This window comes from Prunus dulcis, chromosome 8 (assembly GCF_902201215.1).
Source record: "Prunus dulcis chromosome 8, ALMONDv2, whole genome shotgun sequence".
NCBI lineage: Eukaryota > Viridiplantae > Streptophyta > Magnoliopsida > Rosales > Rosaceae > Prunus > Prunus dulcis.
In genome coordinates, this window is record NC_047657.1 from 18,134,243 (window position 1) to 18,152,367 (window position 18,125).

General features: G+C 39.0%; 5 protein-coding genes and 1 non-coding gene across 6 annotated transcripts; 1 reads left to right on the forward strand and 5 right to left on the reverse strand.

Moving 5' to 3' along the window:
* Positions 1 to 53: 53 nt before the first annotated feature.
* LOC117636365 (1-aminocyclopropane-1-carboxylate oxidase homolog 1-like) lies at positions 54 to 1,780 on the reverse strand. Its single transcript, XM_034370836.1, has 3 exons — positions 990 to 1,780; positions 571 to 892; positions 54 to 365 (listed from the first exon to the last, which is right to left on the reverse strand). Exons 1-3 carry the CDS (start codon positions 1,499 to 1,501, stop codon positions 114 to 116), a joined length of 1,086 nt encoding a protein of 361 aa, XP_034226727.1. The 5' UTR covers positions 1,502 to 1,780; the 3' UTR covers positions 54 to 113.
* A 1,353-nt stretch (positions 1,781 to 3,133) lies between these two features.
* Positions 3,134 to 5,474, reverse strand: LOC117636366. Its single transcript, XM_034370837.1, has 5 exons — positions 5,230 to 5,474; positions 4,027 to 4,141; positions 3,675 to 3,764; positions 3,479 to 3,577; positions 3,134 to 3,395 (listed from the first exon to the last, which is right to left on the reverse strand). The coding sequence occupies exons 1-5, from the start codon at positions 5,295 to 5,297 to the stop codon at positions 3,294 to 3,296; spliced, it is 474 nt and encodes a 157-aa protein (XP_034226728.1). The 5' UTR covers positions 5,298 to 5,474; the 3' UTR covers positions 3,134 to 3,293.
* Positions 5,475 to 6,039: 565 nt separating this feature from the next.
* On the forward strand, positions 6,040 to 6,200 carry LOC117612323. The gene has a single exon (XR_004583363.1). It is a non-coding gene; the product is annotated as a U1 spliceosomal RNA (small nuclear RNA).
* Positions 6,201 to 6,379: 179 nt separating this feature from the next.
* On the reverse strand, positions 6,380 to 8,545 carry LOC117637759 (pentatricopeptide repeat-containing protein At1g06143). Its single transcript, XM_034372758.1, has one exon. The coding sequence runs from the start codon at positions 8,452 to 8,454 to the stop codon at positions 6,703 to 6,705; it is 1,752 nt and encodes a 583-aa protein (XP_034228649.1). The 5' UTR covers positions 8,455 to 8,545; the 3' UTR covers positions 6,380 to 6,702.
* A 1,176-nt stretch (positions 8,546 to 9,721) lies between these two features.
* LOC117612254 (1-aminocyclopropane-1-carboxylate oxidase homolog 3-like) lies at positions 9,722 to 10,446 on the reverse strand. The gene is made up of 2 exons (XM_034341021.1): positions 10,026 to 10,446; positions 9,722 to 9,902 (listed from the first exon to the last, which is right to left on the reverse strand). The coding sequence occupies exons 1-2, from the start codon at positions 10,319 to 10,321 to the stop codon at positions 9,791 to 9,793; spliced, it is 408 nt and encodes a 135-aa protein (XP_034196912.1). The 5' UTR covers positions 10,322 to 10,446; the 3' UTR covers positions 9,722 to 9,790.
* A 4,378-nt stretch (positions 10,447 to 14,824) lies between these two features.
* Positions 14,825 to 16,457, reverse strand: LOC117638259 (1-aminocyclopropane-1-carboxylate oxidase homolog 1-like). The gene is made up of 3 exons (XM_034373393.1): positions 15,925 to 16,457; positions 15,467 to 15,788; positions 14,825 to 15,364 (listed from the first exon to the last, which is right to left on the reverse strand). Exons 1-3 carry the CDS (start codon positions 16,455 to 16,457, stop codon positions 15,110 to 15,112), a joined length of 1,110 nt encoding a protein of 369 aa, XP_034229284.1. The 3' UTR covers positions 14,825 to 15,109.
* Between the last annotated feature and the right edge of the window lie 1,668 nt (positions 16,458 to 18,125).

Here is an 18,125-nt window from a genome sequence, read left to right on the forward strand (position 1 = left end):
GCAGCATTTTGTTACTTTGATTTGTTGAAAAAACGAAAGAAAGAAAATTGAAGTTAACTAAAATAATTGGGATTATCATCTGAACAATAGGATCAAAGAAAGTAGGGATTAAATTAGGCTAATTTAAAATGAGGAAGGGCAGAGTTACCATCTAATCCTTTTGACCTGTAATAGGCAAGATATTCTCCAACATGAGTTTCCCTGTATATAGGTAGGTTGTTAGACACAAACTCCTTAATTGGCCCATAGGGTTTAAATCTATGTGTAGCACTTGGATAGAAAAAACATGCAGCTGATATCCTCGGCCCCACTCTTCCAGCCAGTACCCTGTGCTCCACACTTTTGAATTTGTCATTAGTAATAAGCTGCACAGAATGTGAAGATTAAGTCACCTCTCATGTTTTTCTAGAGCTGTTTCAAAGTCTAGTTTAGGAGGAAAACTTTCTTCAAACGGTTTGATACACCTCCTTTTTGTCTTTCTCATCATGTGACTAGTTATCACGAGATGGAGATGAGGTGAATGAAACCATGTCACTGAAGTTTTTGACATTGAATTTATGAAACCTATACCTGCATTAGATCACCAATATTGGCCACCAGAGCTCCATGAGCTGGAGGAACATCAACCCAGTGACCTTGATGGAGGACTTGTAGGCCACCAAGATTGTCTTGTAAGAGCACAGTCAAAGAGGATGGATCTGAATGTTTGGTTGCCCCAAGGGTCAGCTCTGGTTCTGGACAGCTTGGGTAATAATGGCACACCAGATTTTCAGTCTTCATGCACTCTATGCGTTCCAGGTGATCAGTGCTAAGCCCCAAGGCCTCTGACAACAAACCTGATATCACCTCTCTTAGGTTGATCAAGTGTTTCATGTACTCTTGCACCGGCTCTCTGCGAATCAAACCAATCTCCTGTTAGGTTATTTAATATGTTATGTTGTCAGACTGTCAATACTTATAAATATACGAAGTTTGTTTAAGTGAAGTACCTGCAAACAGAGGGAAATGACTCGGGGTCCAATGGTCCGTCCTGGAAATCAAAGCCTATTGAATCTCTCCAGTTTGCTGCTTTTGATACCAACAGATCTCCATTGCAGTAAAATCTAACTCTTTGCTTAGAGTCTCGGGAATACAACTCCATCTTCACCTCCTCTGGCTGCTCATGAAACTGTCGAATTGCTTCTATCATATTGCCTATTACCCTGTCTGGAACTCCATGATTGATCATTTGAAAGAAACCCCATGTTTCGGATGCTTCTCGAATTTCCTTGACAATCTGCACACGCCGGAAATCATGATCAAAGCCATCAAAATCTATGACTGGAACTTGGAATTGTATATTGGCTGTGGTTGAACTTAAAAGGCTCTGTGGTGGATGGATGAGGAAACTTGGGACTTTTGTTACCCCTGAGTCTACAAGGCCTTTAACTCCAGCTCTTGTTTCATCAAACTCCTTCACTTCCTTGACTCTGTCATATTTTGGCTGTGACCCATCTTCCATCTTAGCAGCAGGGTGGGTGTGGTGATCAAGTTTTGAAAACTGAAAAAGGGTTTGCTTTTTCTTATCTCAGATGAAAAGAAATGGAGGAGGAGGAGGCCATTTCAAAGCAAAAAGAAGGGGCACAAGAGGCTCTCGCATTCCCTGAAAGACCAGATGCCTTCTACCAATTTAAAAATTGTGTGAGGAAGTTTAAAAAGTTAAACAAAAGGTCAAGAAAGTGAGATACTCAGTTTTGGCTTTTCCTTGAGATCACAATCTTGAGATGTTAACAAGGCAAATAATATAAAGGTTGGAAGAGGAAAATGTCTTTTTCCTTAGATTTGTTTGTCACTGTATCTCACCGTTCAACAGAAAAGGAAAGTCTTGCTATAAAGTTGGTTTTTTTTCTGGATCGCCACTTCCAAAACAAGCAAATGATGCTGCACTGCCTACATTTCAGGATTGGATAACGTGGCTCTGGAAAAGGCAAACTAGACCACTATCTGGCATTTATTCTGGATTAAAAGTTTGAAATGCACGCAAAGCAATTTGATTCTTTTTTCTTTTTGCTATAATGGAGAATAATTTGAAGTTTCTTTCTCTTTTAACTTGGCATCATGTGCGAGTTGTTGAAAATTGAACAAAGTCAGAAAGGATTACTGTTGTAATTAGGTCATTATTTCCTCCGACCATTCCACGGTCAAGTCAGTGATAAGTTAATAATCGAGTCGATAGATTATTAACGACTCGTTTAAGTTTTTAGAGTCTAGTGATTGTGTTATCTGTTCGTATTTTAGAAACATGATCTTTCATTAAGAGGGAACAATGTGACAGCTCACCTAAACCTAATGACTAATTCGGGATTAGGTTGGGTGACATAAATAAGCTCACATGGGATCCCAGCCTCAAGAGGAGGACGCGTCTGAGTCCATGAGATCATGCAATATCTATGAATCAATGAGATTTGACATCTTTCTATATGTTAACGTATAATTTGAGACCACATGCTCTTTTGTGCGTGCAGACTTAACGAATTATGAGTCATAGATAAATGTAAAATTAATTAAGTGCAGAGTCCACATTATCTATGGCTCAAAATGCATTAAGTAACTACGAGCAATCAGCCTATTATATTCTGTTTGGATGAGGGAAAATAACTCGGAATTTAGTTAAAAGTAGGGAATTGAAGAGGAGAAATTAACAATTCCCTTATTTGGCAACTAAAGTGTGGAATTTATTAAATGAAACGTGGAAAAAATCGTGGAAATTTGAGCATTAAATTTCCGAGTTTAATTTCCACAAAAATAGGTGTCATTTCACAATTTCCATATTGTCATTTACAATATTCTATCATTTACAAAATTCAATATGCATAAATCCAAACATTAAAATCTTCAATTGCCAAAAATTAAAATGATAGAAATCTAAATTCCATCATTTTAGAATTCTATATAATTTTCAATTCCTTTATCCAAACGGAGGGTAATTATTATTGTTTGGGTTCAATCATGCAACTCCCAAAGTTGACACTCTCTTTGTTCTGCATGATGCCTAACTTGATCTGGTATCTTAATCCTCATGGTGCAATTTCGTGATTACTCATAAATAGGTTTACTATAATTTTTAAAGCAGGTTATCATTTGAAACCAGCTCTACTTAAGAGAAACAAATCCAATTACCATGAAAGTAAAGTACACAAAAGAGTTCAAAAGAAGATTGTCGCCTAAATCATACATGCTGGCTAAAACCATCAGTTTAAGGTAGAAGTTACATAAACCGCAAAATGAACCCAATTTCTAAGGCTAATTCCTTCCTAAACAGTTTTCGTTTTCTGAACCTTCTTCTTCGGTTGTCTCCGAGAAATTGAGTTCTTCATCCCAATGAAAAACAGCAATGCCCCAAAAAGAGCCATATTCTGCAGAGAGGAAAAGTAGGGCATAATTTACAATGCAGTTGGTTATAGTTCCATGCTAGTATTCAAAAGACTATATATATAACCTGTGTAAATTTGATGAAGAGTTGTGTAAATTCTTTCTCCTCGTTGTCATAATTGTAGAAATCATATAAAATAGGAGTAGCAATCATCTGATGCAGAAGCTGCACCAAGTAAAAAGATATATATAATATCAAAACTGTTCCAATTTCCAATATGACACATGCAAAAGACGTGAATTGGCAGAGCATGAAAACAAACCAGGAGATAGGCTCCAAGAGAAGTGCCAAAGATGAAGAGGATGCCTCCAATGCCCTTGAGTGCTATAGTGGCGGCAACTAAGTGTGCAATCTGTGCACAACAAAAATCAAAATCAAGCTAATAATAAACCAGACATGACCTTTGCAAATAATACTTTTTCTTCAGGACTTTGTATGTGCAAGAAATTGTTTGATTTTATATTTACTGGATGGTTACCCCTTTGAATAGTACGAGAAAATACAATGAGGGCTTTCTACATCTAAGTTAGCCGTTTCAAAACATGCTCCTTTCATTGATAGTTCCATGCTAACTAAGATGTGTGTTCATGTCTGAGATAGTGAGAGATCCTCACTTCGATTTCTGGCACTTGTTTGCCAATGTGAGATTGCACATGCTTTGTAAAGACATCAAACTTTGGTCCGAAAGCCTTTGCTGCTGGTCCCCCATCAGACTCATATTCGTTGAACCTATCAAGAGGAAGACATCACAATGCTATATAAGATACATGTGCTGTCAGGCTGACCAACGACAATTAAAGTGAAAATGGTGCTTCATAACAACCAGATACACCATGATCCTTCTCTAATGAAGGAAAACTTCAGTTTCTCACACAAGGAATTTAGAAGTGTTCCAGATAAAGAAAGCAAAATTCAATGAAATAACTTATAATCTGGTGCCAAAGAAATATTACACCTACATTGATTAACAGCCATCTATACTGCGAACAAATGTGTGCATAAACTTAGTTTTAATAGATCAAACTTAACATCTAGGAAATTTTTTAATGGGTTGAGACGACATAAGGTTTTTTTAGACCCATCTAAACAAGGAGTGGAGGAAAACTAGTAAAAAGAAGACCTTTCCCCAGATTTTTGATACAACAAACATGAAGAACATGTTTTCATCAGCTTATGATGCATATTTAGCCATACAGTTTGCGAATGTTGATACGACAGAAAAATTAAGAGTCTATATCATGTCATTGAGGAACAAGCTTAGTATAAACTTTCCACAATGTCTCAGCAGCGTAATAAATTGAATGAGCAGGCTACAAAGGATCATTAAGTTTCCTAATATTGTGAACTAAAAAATTACTAACTAGAATAGCACCCATTTTCCCAATAATTAAGCAAATAAACTAATCGTCCATAAAGATCCCAATTGCGGTAAGCAACAAAATGATAACCAAGTATATGCCAATATCCTTTTAAAAGCATACACTTTTCGATGCCTACTCTCACTAATAGCTGTTAGAAACTAACTCTGTTGCGATGGAAGTTACTTCAAGCCCTTGAAAAATGAAAGTTCTACTGGAATTAAACGAAACGAAAATGAAAATCTGTATACATGCTTCTGTATAAGAAGATGAAACAAGATAATGGAAACAAAAATGAACCAGATCCAAGCAGAAAAGCATACCAACCAATTTAAAAGCAAGTTTAAACAGGAACCCAGAAATTTTCTGGCTGCAAAGAACAAATTACATGCTATACAATCAACAAAAAGTATGGAAATTTAAAGAACAGAATGAAGATATGTAGTAAATTATAGTAACTCTTGGTAAGCAGAGAGTATGAAAACAGAGGCGAAGAGAACTCTGCCAAGAAACGAAGTGAAAGCCATCGTCTTTAACTCTTACAGAGAGCGAAACACTGAAAGAAGAGATTTAGGGTCCGCTCTGAAACACACACACCCACACTCTTTCGCTTCTTTGAGACAGGGAAGAGAGAGAAAAGGGAGGATACTGAGGGTATTATGGTCCAAAATAAGATGTCTTTCGGGACACTGCCGCGCTGGAACGCTCTTTTTTCAAAGACATGGGCGCGTAAAAGGAACTAGTTTTGTTAGTTTACTGAAAAACCCTTGAATTTGGTTTCAAAGCTTCAGTAAGAACACAAGCCAACAAACCCAATGCTTATATTACTGAGGGACTTGAATTTGGTTTCAAATGCTCTTGAATTCATATGAAAATATGCAAATTTGATCTTTGTTCCAATGATAAATTCAAGGTTTCAAGGTTTCTGGCAGGTTTCTGAAGTTGTAGATTTGCTCAAGCTACTGCTATGAAGTTGAAAACTTTGGTGGTGGCCAAATAACAGTAACAATTTTTCAATAGATAGCAGCACAACATAGAAATGAACCCAATTGAATACCTTTCTGGTCTGGTAGATAAGAACAAGTATAGCTGGGTCAAACTGCAACACAACCCATATAGTATTTCATAGTTGTTCAAAGACTCAAAGAGAGTGTTCTTGTTTTGGTAGATTTTATTTTAGTCTGTTTTAGTTTTGTCCCACATCGATGGAGCATAGAAGAGTTGGAGTGCAAGGCCTGTATAAAATAAGTCGACCAAACTCGTTGAAACATACTTACCTGGACGGGGTTTTTGGGTGATCAAGAAGGCCCATGGCCTAGGTTAGTGACCTCCATTGCACTTTGGAGGGGTGCTACCCTATGGTCTCCCCAAGTGGGAGAGCCAACGTCATAATTTGTGTTAGTGGGGGCCTGCGTTCGCGCGGCCCCTTTCCAAACTTTAGTGCAAGCTTTTAATTTTAATTTGAAACGAAATTACAATAGCTAAAAAGCAATTCAATTTAATTTGAAAATAAATTTTTTGTTTTGTATTTTGTGATTGCTTTTGTTTAATTTGAAGACTTTTATATCATGGGATAGCACTGTTTTGTTGTGTTTGTAACGGTCTTGAAAGAAAATATATTAATCTCCCTCGCCGGAAATCCTGTTTCACTTAAGCGTCTGCTTTGATGGAAGTACATTTGCTGAGATAATTTCATCTGACCAAAAATCACATCAGGAATGTAGCACATATCGACTACAGATTATTCTAAGAGGAATGGATCTTCCTCTCTTACATGTCTCTTTGTATATTTTGCATTCTCTTTTGTCCTTGTGATATGTAAACTGCAACAGTTGCAGTTTAGGTACTGATCAATATGAGAACCATGCCATCCAATCCCAGAATCACCAATTACCCTCTGGATGTCAATTTCTCATTTTGAAGAGCGGACTGCTATAACTCAAAGCCAAGTTCAGGAACACAAGCATCAAGCTTCAGCTGCCCGTATAATTCTGCCAGCAACAAGTAAATTTCACTTGATGCTGGATGAGATTTATCAGATGCTGCAAACTGATGGACTTTCCTTTCCATTTCAATCCAACTGGACCCAGGACATCCCTTTTCTACCCCAAGTTCCTTCATAGTTGCTCGTGTATCTGCAACTTGTCGCCATCGTTTGGCTTCAGCATACATGTTAACCAAAAGGGTGTAATAGCCACTATTATTTGGCTCCAATACCGTCAATTCATTGACAGAAACTTTAGCAATCTCCAAGTTCCTATGAAGCTTACATCCACCCAACAAGGCACCCCAGATAACAGCATTAGGTTCAAATTTCATGCTTCTTATCAACTCTAGTGCATCTTCAAGCAATCCAGCTTTGCTCAATAGATCCACCATGCATCCATAGTGTTCAACTTTGGGAAGAATGGAATAATCTTGGGTCATGCTTGAAAATCTCCTACGGCCTTCTTCAACAAGCCCTGCATGAGTGCAGGAACTTAGAACACTTACAAAAGTAACCCCATTTGGATTGATCTTCTCTCTCTCCATCTTGCTAAACATTGCTAGTGCTTCTTTGGCAAATCCGTGAACTGCAAGTCCTTCAATTGCTGAATTCCAACAGAACAGGTTCTTGTCCTGCAATTTAAAGAAAACCAAAAGAGACCTATCCAATGCACCACACTTAGCATACATATCAATCAATGCAGAGCCAATATAAACATCAAGATCAAACCCATTTTGCAATATGTAAAGATGTATCTCCTTTCCCAAGTCAAGGGCTCCAAGATGGGCACAAGCTGAAATAACAGTTGCCATAGTCACTTCATCAGGACTGATCCCTTTCATCCTCATGTCATTGAAAACTGCTAATGCTTCCCCAAATTTCTTATTCTGAGAATAACAATCAATCATAGTAGTCCATGAGATAATATCCCTAGTTGGCATGTGATTAAACAACAACTCCGCAGACTCCACATTGCCAAGTCTAGCGTAGCCGTCGATCATAGTATTCCAAGTAGTTATGTTCCTTTCCTCCATCTCATCAAATAATATCCTCGCGGAACTCATATCCCCCAGTCGAGCGTGAGATGAAACCATAGTAGTCCACGCAAAAGCGTCTCTTTCAGGCATTTCATCAAACACCTTTCTGGATTCACTGATTCGTCGCAACTTTGAATAAAAATCAATCAAAGAAGTCTGAACAAACACATGTGACCCAAACCCATGTTTCCAAATGTGGCCCTGAACAGCTTCTCCAACCCCCAATGCAGATAGTGAAGTGCAGGCCTTGATTAACGATGAAAAAGTATAACTGGTAGGCAAAACCATGCCCCTGAGCATATTGATATAACAACCTAAAGCCTGACATGGGTGACCGCAACAAACAAAGCCTTTGATCATCGCATTGTAGACAAAAACATTGGGACTTTCAATCTGGGTAAAGGCTAAAACTGCATAATCTATGCGGGAAAGCGTCGAACAGGCGGTAATGAGTTGGTTCATGAAGAAAGAGTCTTGGGTAGCATTGGTCTTGATCATTGAGGCACATAATCGTTCTAGCTCTGTTAAAGTTGAACATTTCTTTATCTTCTCAACTATGGATGATGGGTCCTGAGGCAGGGGTTTGGGCCGTTGAAGAAGAGGTTTTTGTTTTGAAAAACAGTTAAAGTTGGCTGAGCATTTCATCCGCTTGAAAATCATTGCCCAAGTAAAAATATACAGATGATAACTACCATTTCGAGTTTTTGGCCGGCCGCAGTAAAATAATCCTTGCGCAACTCATATATCAGACGCGTCGCAAACCAAGAAATGCACGAGAATCCCTTTCAGGCATTCTATGGTATATTTTTCTCTTTAAATATATTATATTTAAAAAGTACAGCCGCACGGCTATACTATTTATTATTTTTAGCCCCCTATAGTATAGCCGGTCGGCTATACTATTAATTTAAAAAATAGTATGGCCGTGCGGCTATACTATTTATTAAAAAAAACCTGATCTTCTCAAACTTTCTGGCTCTTCTCTTTCTCACTCTCTCGTTCTCTGATTCCCTCTCAGATTCGCCGCTCTACCTCCGATTTCACTGGTCAATGGACAGTGATGGTTCGATAGGCAGATTGGTTGGTTGGGTTTGACGGTGGCGGCTCGATTTGGTATGGGTGAGGTCGCTTGTGGGTTCGATTGGATGGTGGTGGTCTGATTTGGTATGGGTAGGGTTGTTGGTGTGGATGGGACTTGACTGGGTGGATGTGACAGTGAGGTTTGGTGATGGGTTTGATTGTGGGGTTTGATTAATATATATATATATATATATATATTTGGACGAAATGGGGTTTGATTAATATTGAATCCTGGAAAAATATTTTCAGATAAAAAGAAAAAAGTATAATATTTCCATGGAATAGTAGTGCATGAAAGTATCGTAATTGGATCCGCGCTTAGGAGTTGGCTTGGGCATATGGCAGCCAAGCCACATGCATATATAGGCTCACCAGCTACAGTTTAAAGTGAGGCAGGGCACGACCGCCAATTTGCCCAACAACTCTGTAATGATTCATAAACTCTTCATAAGAGGTGATCCTGTTATCAGACAGAAGCTCCTTGATTGGTCCACATGGCTTAAGTCTGCCCTTAGAACAAGGAAGGAAAAAAGATACAGCTGATATTCTTGGCTCCACACTCTTGAACCTGTCATTACTAAGTAACTGCAAATTTATACGTAGCTCCGCATCAGTGGAAATACTACTAGGCCAATATAAAGTTGATTCTAAAATTAATAAATAATATGGTATGAATAATGAAGAGCGAGTCTACCTCTGCATAAAGTCACCAATGTTCGTCACTAAATTAAAGCTCCGTCCACCGACGGTGCATCAACCCATTGATCATTATGGAGAACTTGGAGGCCCTTGCTCTTGTCTTGTAGGACTAAGGTGAGGAGGAAGGGGTCCGAGTGTTTGATTGTGCCTAGAGTCAAATCGGGCTCAGGGCAAGCCGGGTAATAGTGACCCGATAACTTGATAGACTTCAAGTACCCTACCCGGTGCTCGATAGGTGATCCTTACTGAGCCCCAACGCTTCTGACATTAATTCGGATAGCTTTTCCTGCAGGTCAATCATGTTTTTTATATACTCCTTCATTTCGCGCCTGCAAAAACAAACTAGTTAAAGAACATTTTCCGTATGCTATATATAGTAATAATAAAATTAGATCAAATTAATATTGTTGGTTAGATGATCTACTAGCTGATCTAGAAATTATTAAGCACACCTGCACAGTTCAGGAACTGCATCAAAATCCCACTGATCATCTACAGCTCTGCAGGACAACGTGTCCCTCCATTCAGCTGGTACTGGTTTTGCACGCCCCTTGATATCTCCACTGCTATAATAATTCACCTTGCAACTAAAGTCACGTGAGTACCACTCCATCTTGGCCTCCTGGGGCTGCTCATGGAACCTTCTTTTGCTTTCCGTCATGTCCTCCATTATAGCAAGTGGAACTCCATGGTTAACTATCTGAAAGAAACCCCACGTCGCACATGCATCTCTAACGGCATTGACCATCTTTGCTCGCCGGTCATCATTCTTGTTACACCCTTCGAGATCGATGACTGGGATTTCAACTCCATCAGCGCCGTTGTTATGCAGAGTTGATGAGTTGTTTGCACGACACTCCGGTGGGTGGATGATGAACCCTTTTTGTTTCCCAGCTCATAAAAAAATTATAGCCCAGTCAGTGGCGGATTTACTAAGGTTCTATCTTATTTCCATTTTCAGTATTTAAGTAAATGTCTTTCTCCTTTTACTTTAATTTATTTTTATATTACTTCATTTACTTAAGTTTACAATGTAAATAAGGAAGTACTCTCCATTTGGATTCAAATAAAAATACTAGAAAATCAAATCCTCACCAAATCACAATATGAAAAATCGGTTTTAGTGCAAAATAGGATTTAGGCTAAAAATGATGGCTCATTAAGTTAATATATACTTCATACTAAAATCCCATAAAATCAAGTTTTCTTATTTGATGTGTAACGAATAAAAGCCGCCAAAAATTATCTTAAAAAAATGATTATTCCGAAAAACTATTTTTCATACTTAGCCAATATTTTTACATAAAATAATTTTTCATGTATAATATGAATGCATGAAGGGACCTAACGTCAATCTAGTTAAAAGCAGCCACAAAGAGTTTTACAAGAATAACCTAACTCTTATGTATTGAAGAAATAAAAGCCGTCACTGGAGCACGCTTGTTTTTTATTTATTTATTTATTAAATAAATAAATCCTGGTCAAAATTGCACCTTCGCTAAAAAAATCATGGGTTTGATAGTGAGTCCAACCAATTGAATAAGTTACCATCCTAAGTAATTCCTTGCAGTGCACTGCAGAATAAAAAGGAGAAAAGGAAATATGCCCATCTCTACACATAGGGAAACAAAAGAATGCACAGTGAGCGGAAAAAAAGAAAGAAAAGTAGAAGATATTGTTTATGTCCCCCTTTGATTAGTGGTATTATTATTTGTTGTTATCGATGAAATTACATCATACGGTCGAGTTTTCTATCTACTTAGTATGTTTATATGTAAGTTAAATTTAATCCAGTCAAGTTTGAAATCCTGAATCCATCCCTAATTTTGAGGTCATAGTGGGAGCATATATTTTCGTCTCCAATCAGGGCACGCCACGTGGAAAAAAAGATTATCTCTTAAATTAATTAATTAAACCAAATTGGTTTAATTAATTAATTGGGATAAATATCTTAATTAATATGATATTATCTTTATTTAAAGAGATAATATCATTAATTAAGATATTATCCTAATAAAGAGAAGATAATATCATTTAATTCAGATATTATCTTCTTAAGAGATAATATATTTAATTCGGATATTATCAAAGCCGACTCGATCCATACGAAACCCTAGCCCCGAGGCTCCTATAAATAGACGACCTCATTAATCATTCAAGGTACATCTAAACCTACTCCTTATACCTGAGAAAAATACCCGAAGCTCTCTCTCCCTCTCCACTCTCCATATTTTCTCCACACGGCTCTGGCCACCACACACGGCTCTGGCCACCCGGTTTACACCCTGCATACAACTCCGTACCCTTTGCGTAGCTATTGTTTTACTACAAACACTCGAACTAACTTAGGCATCGGAGGGCCTTTGGCCAACACCCCCCCCCGGGTGTGATCTATTTACTCCAATCTTTTTTACAGGAATCGAGGAAGAGAGAGAAGGAAGATTGAAGGTTGAATGATCTAGAAGCGAATATTCTCCCGCGAGATTATTTGCACAAACATTTGGTGCTTTCATTGAGAGCACGAGTTATACTCAACGCGTGCTCAAAGAATCCGTTCCTTCTATTTTCCAATCCATCGAAGCCTTCCAAACAACCATGGTTGGAAGCAAGCGCACGAGAAGCAAAACCGCCGCTATGGCTCAATCCGTGAAAGCCCAAAGCTACTCATCCCATGATCCCATGATCGACATGGCGGCTCCACCACCTCTCGCCCCTATGAACCCTCAACAACCACCCCGTGTGACTGGAACCACCGTGCCACATACCGGACTCGCTGTGAGGACTACCGCACCGGCCTCCGCCGCCGTCGTACCATCTCAAGGCCCCATGGCCGGACCTAGCCACCTTCATAGCACCACCGTTGAGCATGGTGGAACCTCACATCTAGTTGGGCTCACTACCACCGCCGACTTTGGCCCAATCTTGGAGCAACTTCAACCATTCCCTCCATTGCCTCCACGCTCGACGCATGCTCCCACGTACACATCCAATGAAACCCTAGCCCGTGTGCAATTGGGCTCCACACATTTCTCTCATCCCGATCCACGAAGTCAAGTAGACCTTAATCTGAGAGTTGACCAGCTAACTCAGAGAATGGACAACCAAAACAATTTGATGAGGCAGCTCCTCAACCAAATAAACTTGGTTCAAAACCTTGGCCTTGGACAACAGGGCGAAGAGAGAAGGATAAACGAACACGCCGATAGGCAGTTCAGTGGGAACCAAGCAGGTCAAGCACGGGTAAGCGGACAAGGAAATGCGCAACAACGAGATTAGCTTGCTGACATGTCTTAAGCATCCGCAAGCCACACTCAGAGCAGACGAAGTTTCCCGTCCAGATTGAATTTAAGGACCAACGTGCGCGACAGGCTGGGCCCAAGACCTGACATCCACGCTCGCATGGGCCAGCAGGAAGACGTTCATGAAAGGTTAGGCTCCCAGGGAGGTGAACTTGACGGCCATCGAGACGAGGATCGAGAAGAAAGGTGCTCCGCTGCCCGCTCACAGAGAAATATTCACGAAAGGATAGGCCCCCAGGGAGGTCAACTCGACAATCATCACAATGAGGACCGTGAAGAAAGGCGCTCCGCCACTCACTCTCGAAGAACCAATTCTCGTCGCCAAACTACTGGAAATCCCTCGCAAGCGCAGTCCACCAACACGCCACATAGACAGCGCAACCGAGAAGGTCGACCCTCGCAAACTAATGAGGAAGTCAATCAGCATCGTCTAAATCGCAAAGGTCATCAACATGACCGACTAGCCATGCGTGCAGAAGACGTTGAGAAGCTTGTGAATAACCGACTTCGAGACTTAAAGATTGGTGGAAATTTCGAAGATGCACTGCGCATTGAGGTAGACTGAGCAAACTCCTCACCTTTCACCGCTAAAATCGAGCAGGCTGCTCCCCCAAAACTCTTTGTAGCATCTTAGTATTAATCTTCAACCCAAAAAAAAAAAAAAAGGAATGCTAGCAACCTTTTCTCTAACCTTCTCATGACAAGTGTCATTTTCCTTACACTTAAAACAATGCCATTAATGCATCACACAATTTAGTTTTTGTTTTCCAAGTTTACCCTTTTAAAATGTATTGGCTTTTATATTTCCTTCAATTTATTCAAATTTTGTTATAACTTCTTTAGCACATTGTTAAAAAATAAATAATTCAAAAAACAGAAGAAAAACGTCGTATTTTTAAAAGATAAAAATAAGGTTTGTTTCATGACATTGTTATCATCTTTATTTTGTTTTTAAGAAAACACGCGTTCTCTTTGGAAAAATAAATAATAATAAAAAACTTCAGTTTTTATTTTCTTATTTAATTTTTAACAATATGGTAAGAAAGTTATTAAAAAAAATTAGCTTTTTATTTAAAAAAAATTAATACATTTAATAAGAGTAAACTTGGAAAACAAAAACTAGTTTGTGTAATGCATTAATGACATTGTTTTTAGTATAAGGAAAGTGACACTTGTCATGAGAAGAAGGAAGAATGTCCAAAAGAGAAGATTATAGAGAAAGTTGTTAGCACTCCCAAAAAAAAAAAAACCCATTATGTGGAAAGTACAATTAATTGATGAGATAATTACATTTGACCAAAGTAATCCCATTTGGCTTGATCTTCTCTCTCTCCATCTTGCTAAACATTGCCAGTGCTTCTTTGGCAAATCCATGATGTACTGCAAGCCCTTCAATTGCTGAATTCCAACACAAGTTCCCCATTCATCCTCATGTCATTAAAAACTGCTATTGTCCCCCAGATTTCTTGTGCTGAGAATAACAATCAATCATTGTTGTCCATGAGATTGTGTCTTTAGTTGGCGTGTGATTAAACAACAACTCTGCAGACTCCACATTGCTAAGTCTAGCGTAGCCGTCGATCATAGTATTCCAAGTAGCTATGTTCCTCGCGGAACTCGTATCCCCCACTCCAGCGTGAGATGAAACCAAAGTAGGCCACGCAAAAGCGTCTCTTTCAGTCATTTCATCAACACCTTTCTCGATTCACTGATTCGTCGCAGCATCGAATCAAAATCAATCAAACAAGTCTGAACAAACACATGTGAACCAAACCCATGTTTCCAAATGTGACCATAAACAGCTTCTCCAACCCCAAATAAACAAGTTATAATTTTATTATTATTGAATCATAAAAACATACAAGCACTGCAGTCACTTGGGAACTGCAAACAATAAACATGTACGTACACACGGTTCAAATATCTTTAATACAGATGCACTGCATTATTATTACAATTACAAAAATAGTACTTTTGAAGAGCTACGATTCTTTTTGGTACATTCACACTCACGTATTCAGTACAAACACATAAAAAATTTAATACTCGTTAGGTTATCATGGCCTATTTCGTACTACATTTGACCCTTTTAAGTGGTATTACACCACTCAATGAGCTAAATATACCACTTAATGCGCCAAAATGACCCAAAAAGTATGATATTTTTATGTAAAAATACTGTATACATGAACGTAACATAATCGGACCCATGCTTAGGATTTAGCTAGGCTCACCAGCTACAGTTTAAAGTGAGGCAAGGCACGACCGCCAATTTGCCCAACAACTCTGTAATGGCTCATAAACTCAGCATAAGAGGTGATCCTGTATATGGGGGGACTGTTATCGGACAAAAGCTCCTTGATTGGTCCGCATGGCTTATGTATGTCCTTAGCACAAGGAAGGAAAAAAGATACAGCTGATATTCTTGGCTTGCCAAACGGGGTAGCCAGTACTCTGTGCTCCACGCTCTTGAACTTGTCATTACTAAGCAACTGCAGATACATGTATAGTTGAGACTCCCAGAAATACTACTAGACCAATAGCTAATTGATTAAAAAAATTAATTAGTAATATGATACGGAGAGCGAGCCTACCTGCATAAAGTCACCAATGTTCGCAACAAAAGCTCCTTCCACCGCTGGAACATCAACCCATTGATCATTATGGAGAACTTGCAGGCCATTGTTCTTGTCTTGTAGGACTAAGGTGAGGAGAGAGGGGTCCGAGTGTTTGATTGTGCCTAGAGTCAAATCGGGCTCAGGGCAAGCCGGGTAATAGTGACCCGATAACTTGATAGACTTCAAGTACCCGGTGCTGGATAGGTGATCCTTATTGAGTCCCAACGCTTCTGACATTAATTCAGATAGCTTTTCTTGCAGGTCAATCATGTTTTTCATATACTCCTTCATTTCGCTTCTGCAAAAACACGTAAAGTGAACAAACTAGTTAGAGAACATTTTCCATATACTATATATAGTAATAATAAAATTAGATCAAATTAATATGGTTGGTTAGATGATCTACTAGCTGATCTAGAAATTATCAAGCTCACCTGCACAGTTCAGGAAGTGCATCAAAATCCCACTGATCATCTGCAGCTCTGCAGGACAACGTGTCCCTCCATTCAGCTGGTACTGGTTTTGCACGCCCCTTGATATCTCCACTGCTATAATAATTCACCTTGCGACTAAAGTCACGTGAGTACCACTCCATCTTGGCCTCCTGGGGCTGCTCATGGAACCTTCTTATACTTTCCACCATCTCCTCCATTACAGCAACTGGAACTCCATGGTTAACTATCTGAAAGAAACCCCAGGTTGCGCATGCATATCTAATGGCATTGACCATCTTTACTCGCCGGTCGTCGTTGTCATTAAATCCTTCGAGATCGATGACCGGGATTTCAACTCCATCAGCGCCATTGTTTTGCGGAGCTGATGAGCTGTTTCCACGACACTCCAGTGGGTGGATGAAGAACCTGGGAATGTGGGTCAACCCAGCGTCCACGAGGCCTTTGACACCGATTTTGAGGTCATCAAACTCGTACAATTCCTTTTCAGCGGCAGTGTAATCGACAAGTGCCATCTTCACTTGAATTGTTGTGTTTTTTTTCGAGTCAGACACTTGAATTGTTGGTATGCAATTAGTTGAAGGACCCTTTCATATTTATATACACAGCTGCCTCGTAGTATGTATGGTGCTTTGTATTAAACAAAGAACGTAAAGTATTGCCTTGCACATGATGAAATTTGTTTCAAATTTGTACAGCTAAGGCAAGAATCTAGATCCTACCCCAATGCCTTCAAGTAAGCTGATTGCGCTTTTACAATATCGGATATAGAATCACTAATTTGTTGAGTGATACATGTGATAGATATGATTAAATTATTAAGAGGCCGCCATTAGCTGGTAAACAACTGTGGACAGCTCTTTTTTTAAGAGAAACAACTTTCCCATATAAAGGAGTTCCCCTTATGTAGAAAATATATAGCGCAACAACACCCATATAATAAAGAATGCACGACTCAGCCTCATTGAGGCATTTCGACAAGCACTTTCCCATGAATTACTGGGTAGGGCGGCAGAATAATTGTTACGTAATTAGATGTGTGGGGTCATTAACCCCTTCTTCTTCTCCTAATTAAGTTTTGAGAATTCACAAATGCCCTTTGCCTTGAAAAAAACATTCGTAATTAAAAAAATAGCCATGAAAAACATGCATGTTTAAATTTAATTGTAAAACATGGACATGTGGAGATGTAATCAAATATTTTTATGCTTATATTGACGACCTTTTCAGACTATAGTAGTTGAATATATTATATGTTTCTTCTATCAAAGGAAAAGAGAGGTTGAATTCAAACTCGGAAATTTATAATAATCCCAAGAAATGAAAAAACACCAAGAGAAAACAGCAAGATCTGACGTAACTTCTTCTGTTGCTTATGTGGATTTGAGGAGGGACGGCACCATCAAATCTCCAATTAAAACTAATAGCGAGATTTATATTGTAGGTTAGTCCATGCAAATAACAAATTGATGAAATGAAATTTGGTTTCCATTGAGACATGGGTTTTTTTATTTATTTCTCTCTCTCTCTCTCTCTTTCTCCTCCATGAAAGATGACCTAAACTCATATCTTATTTGGACCCGTAAATGATTGAAACAAATTTACATTCATGGTGTCACGATGGTCGTGATGGCACGTTATGGTGGCGGCAGCAATCTCCTTGTGACAGTGGACCATATATGGTGGCAGCCAAAGTTGTTCAATGGATGGGTCAGGTCGCACTGGATCGATATGTGACTCTTTCTTAGATGTCAAAAGATTGATATCGCAAATCACAGGAGTTTCATGTCACATGCTACATCAGTTGGTATTTAATGTGTAAAAGTTTCTCTTTTTTTTTTTCTTTTTTTTTCTTCTTGTAATTTTAATGTGCAAAAACTTTTCTTTTACATGTGTCAGATTGTTGTTTGCCTATAAAGAAAAATGACTCCTTAAAGTGGTGCAACACCACTCACTGAGCTCAACATACCACTCAATACGCCATGATGATGACCGGAGCCATGCTTAGGAGTTCGCTTGGGCATATGGCAGCCAAGCCACATGCAGAAATAGGCTCAGTAACTACACTTTAAAGTGAGGCAAGGCACGGCCCCCAATTTGCGCAACAACACTGTAATGGTTCATAAACTTTTCATAAGAGGTGATCCTAGTATATGGGAGATTTTTAGCCCAAGGAAGGAAAA

Excerpts from the sequence above, each read along its gene's own strand:
- LOC117636366 (XM_034370837.1), bottom strand. The coding sequence starts at position 5,297 with ATGGCTTTCACTTCGTTTCTTGGCAGAGTTCTCTTCGCCTCTGTTTTC. Across the intron at positions 3,765-4,026 it reads AACAAGTGCCAGAAATCGAA|ATTGCACACTTAGTTGCCGC; the intron begins GTGAGGATCTCT and ends TGTTGTGCACAG. Across the intron at positions 3,396-3,478 it reads TCTTCATCAAATTTACACAG|AATATGGCTCTTTTTGGGGC; the intron begins GTTATATATATA and ends TCCTCTCTGCAG.
- LOC117612254 (XM_034341021.1), bottom strand. The coding sequence starts at position 10,321 with ATGGTCAATGCCGTTAGAGATGCATGTGCGACGTGGGGTTTCTTTCAG. Across the intron at positions 9,903-10,025 it reads GCAGTTCCTGAACTGTGCAG|GCGCGAAATGAAGGAGTATA; the intron begins GTGTGCTTAATA and ends TTGTTTTTGCAG.
- LOC117637759 (XM_034372758.1), bottom strand. The coding sequence starts at position 8,454 with ATGATTTTCAAGCGGATGAAATGCTCAGCCAACTTTAACTGTTTTTCA.
- LOC117638259 (XM_034373393.1), bottom strand. The coding sequence starts at position 16,457 with ATGGCACTTGTCGATTACACTGCCGCTGAAAAGGAATTGTACGAGTTT. Across the intron at positions 15,789-15,924 it reads GCACTTCCTGAACTGTGCAG|AAGCGAAATGAAGGAGTATA; the intron begins GTGAGCTTGATA and ends GTGTTTTTGCAG. Across the intron at positions 15,365-15,466 it reads ACATTGGTGACTTTATGCAG|TTGCTTAGTAATGACAAGTT; the intron begins GTAGGCTCGCTC and ends ATGTATCTGCAG.
- LOC117636365 (XM_034370836.1), bottom strand. The coding sequence starts at position 1,501 with ATGGAAGATGGGTCACAGCCAAAATATGACAGAGTCAAGGAAGTGAAG. Across the intron at positions 893-989 it reads TCATTTCCCTCTGTTTGCAG|AGAGCCGGTGCAAGAGTACA; the intron begins GTACTTCACTTA and ends TTTGATTCGCAG. Across the intron at positions 366-570 it reads ATATTGGTGATCTAATGCAG|CTTATTACTAATGACAAATT; the intron begins GTATAGGTTTCA and ends CATTCTGTGCAG.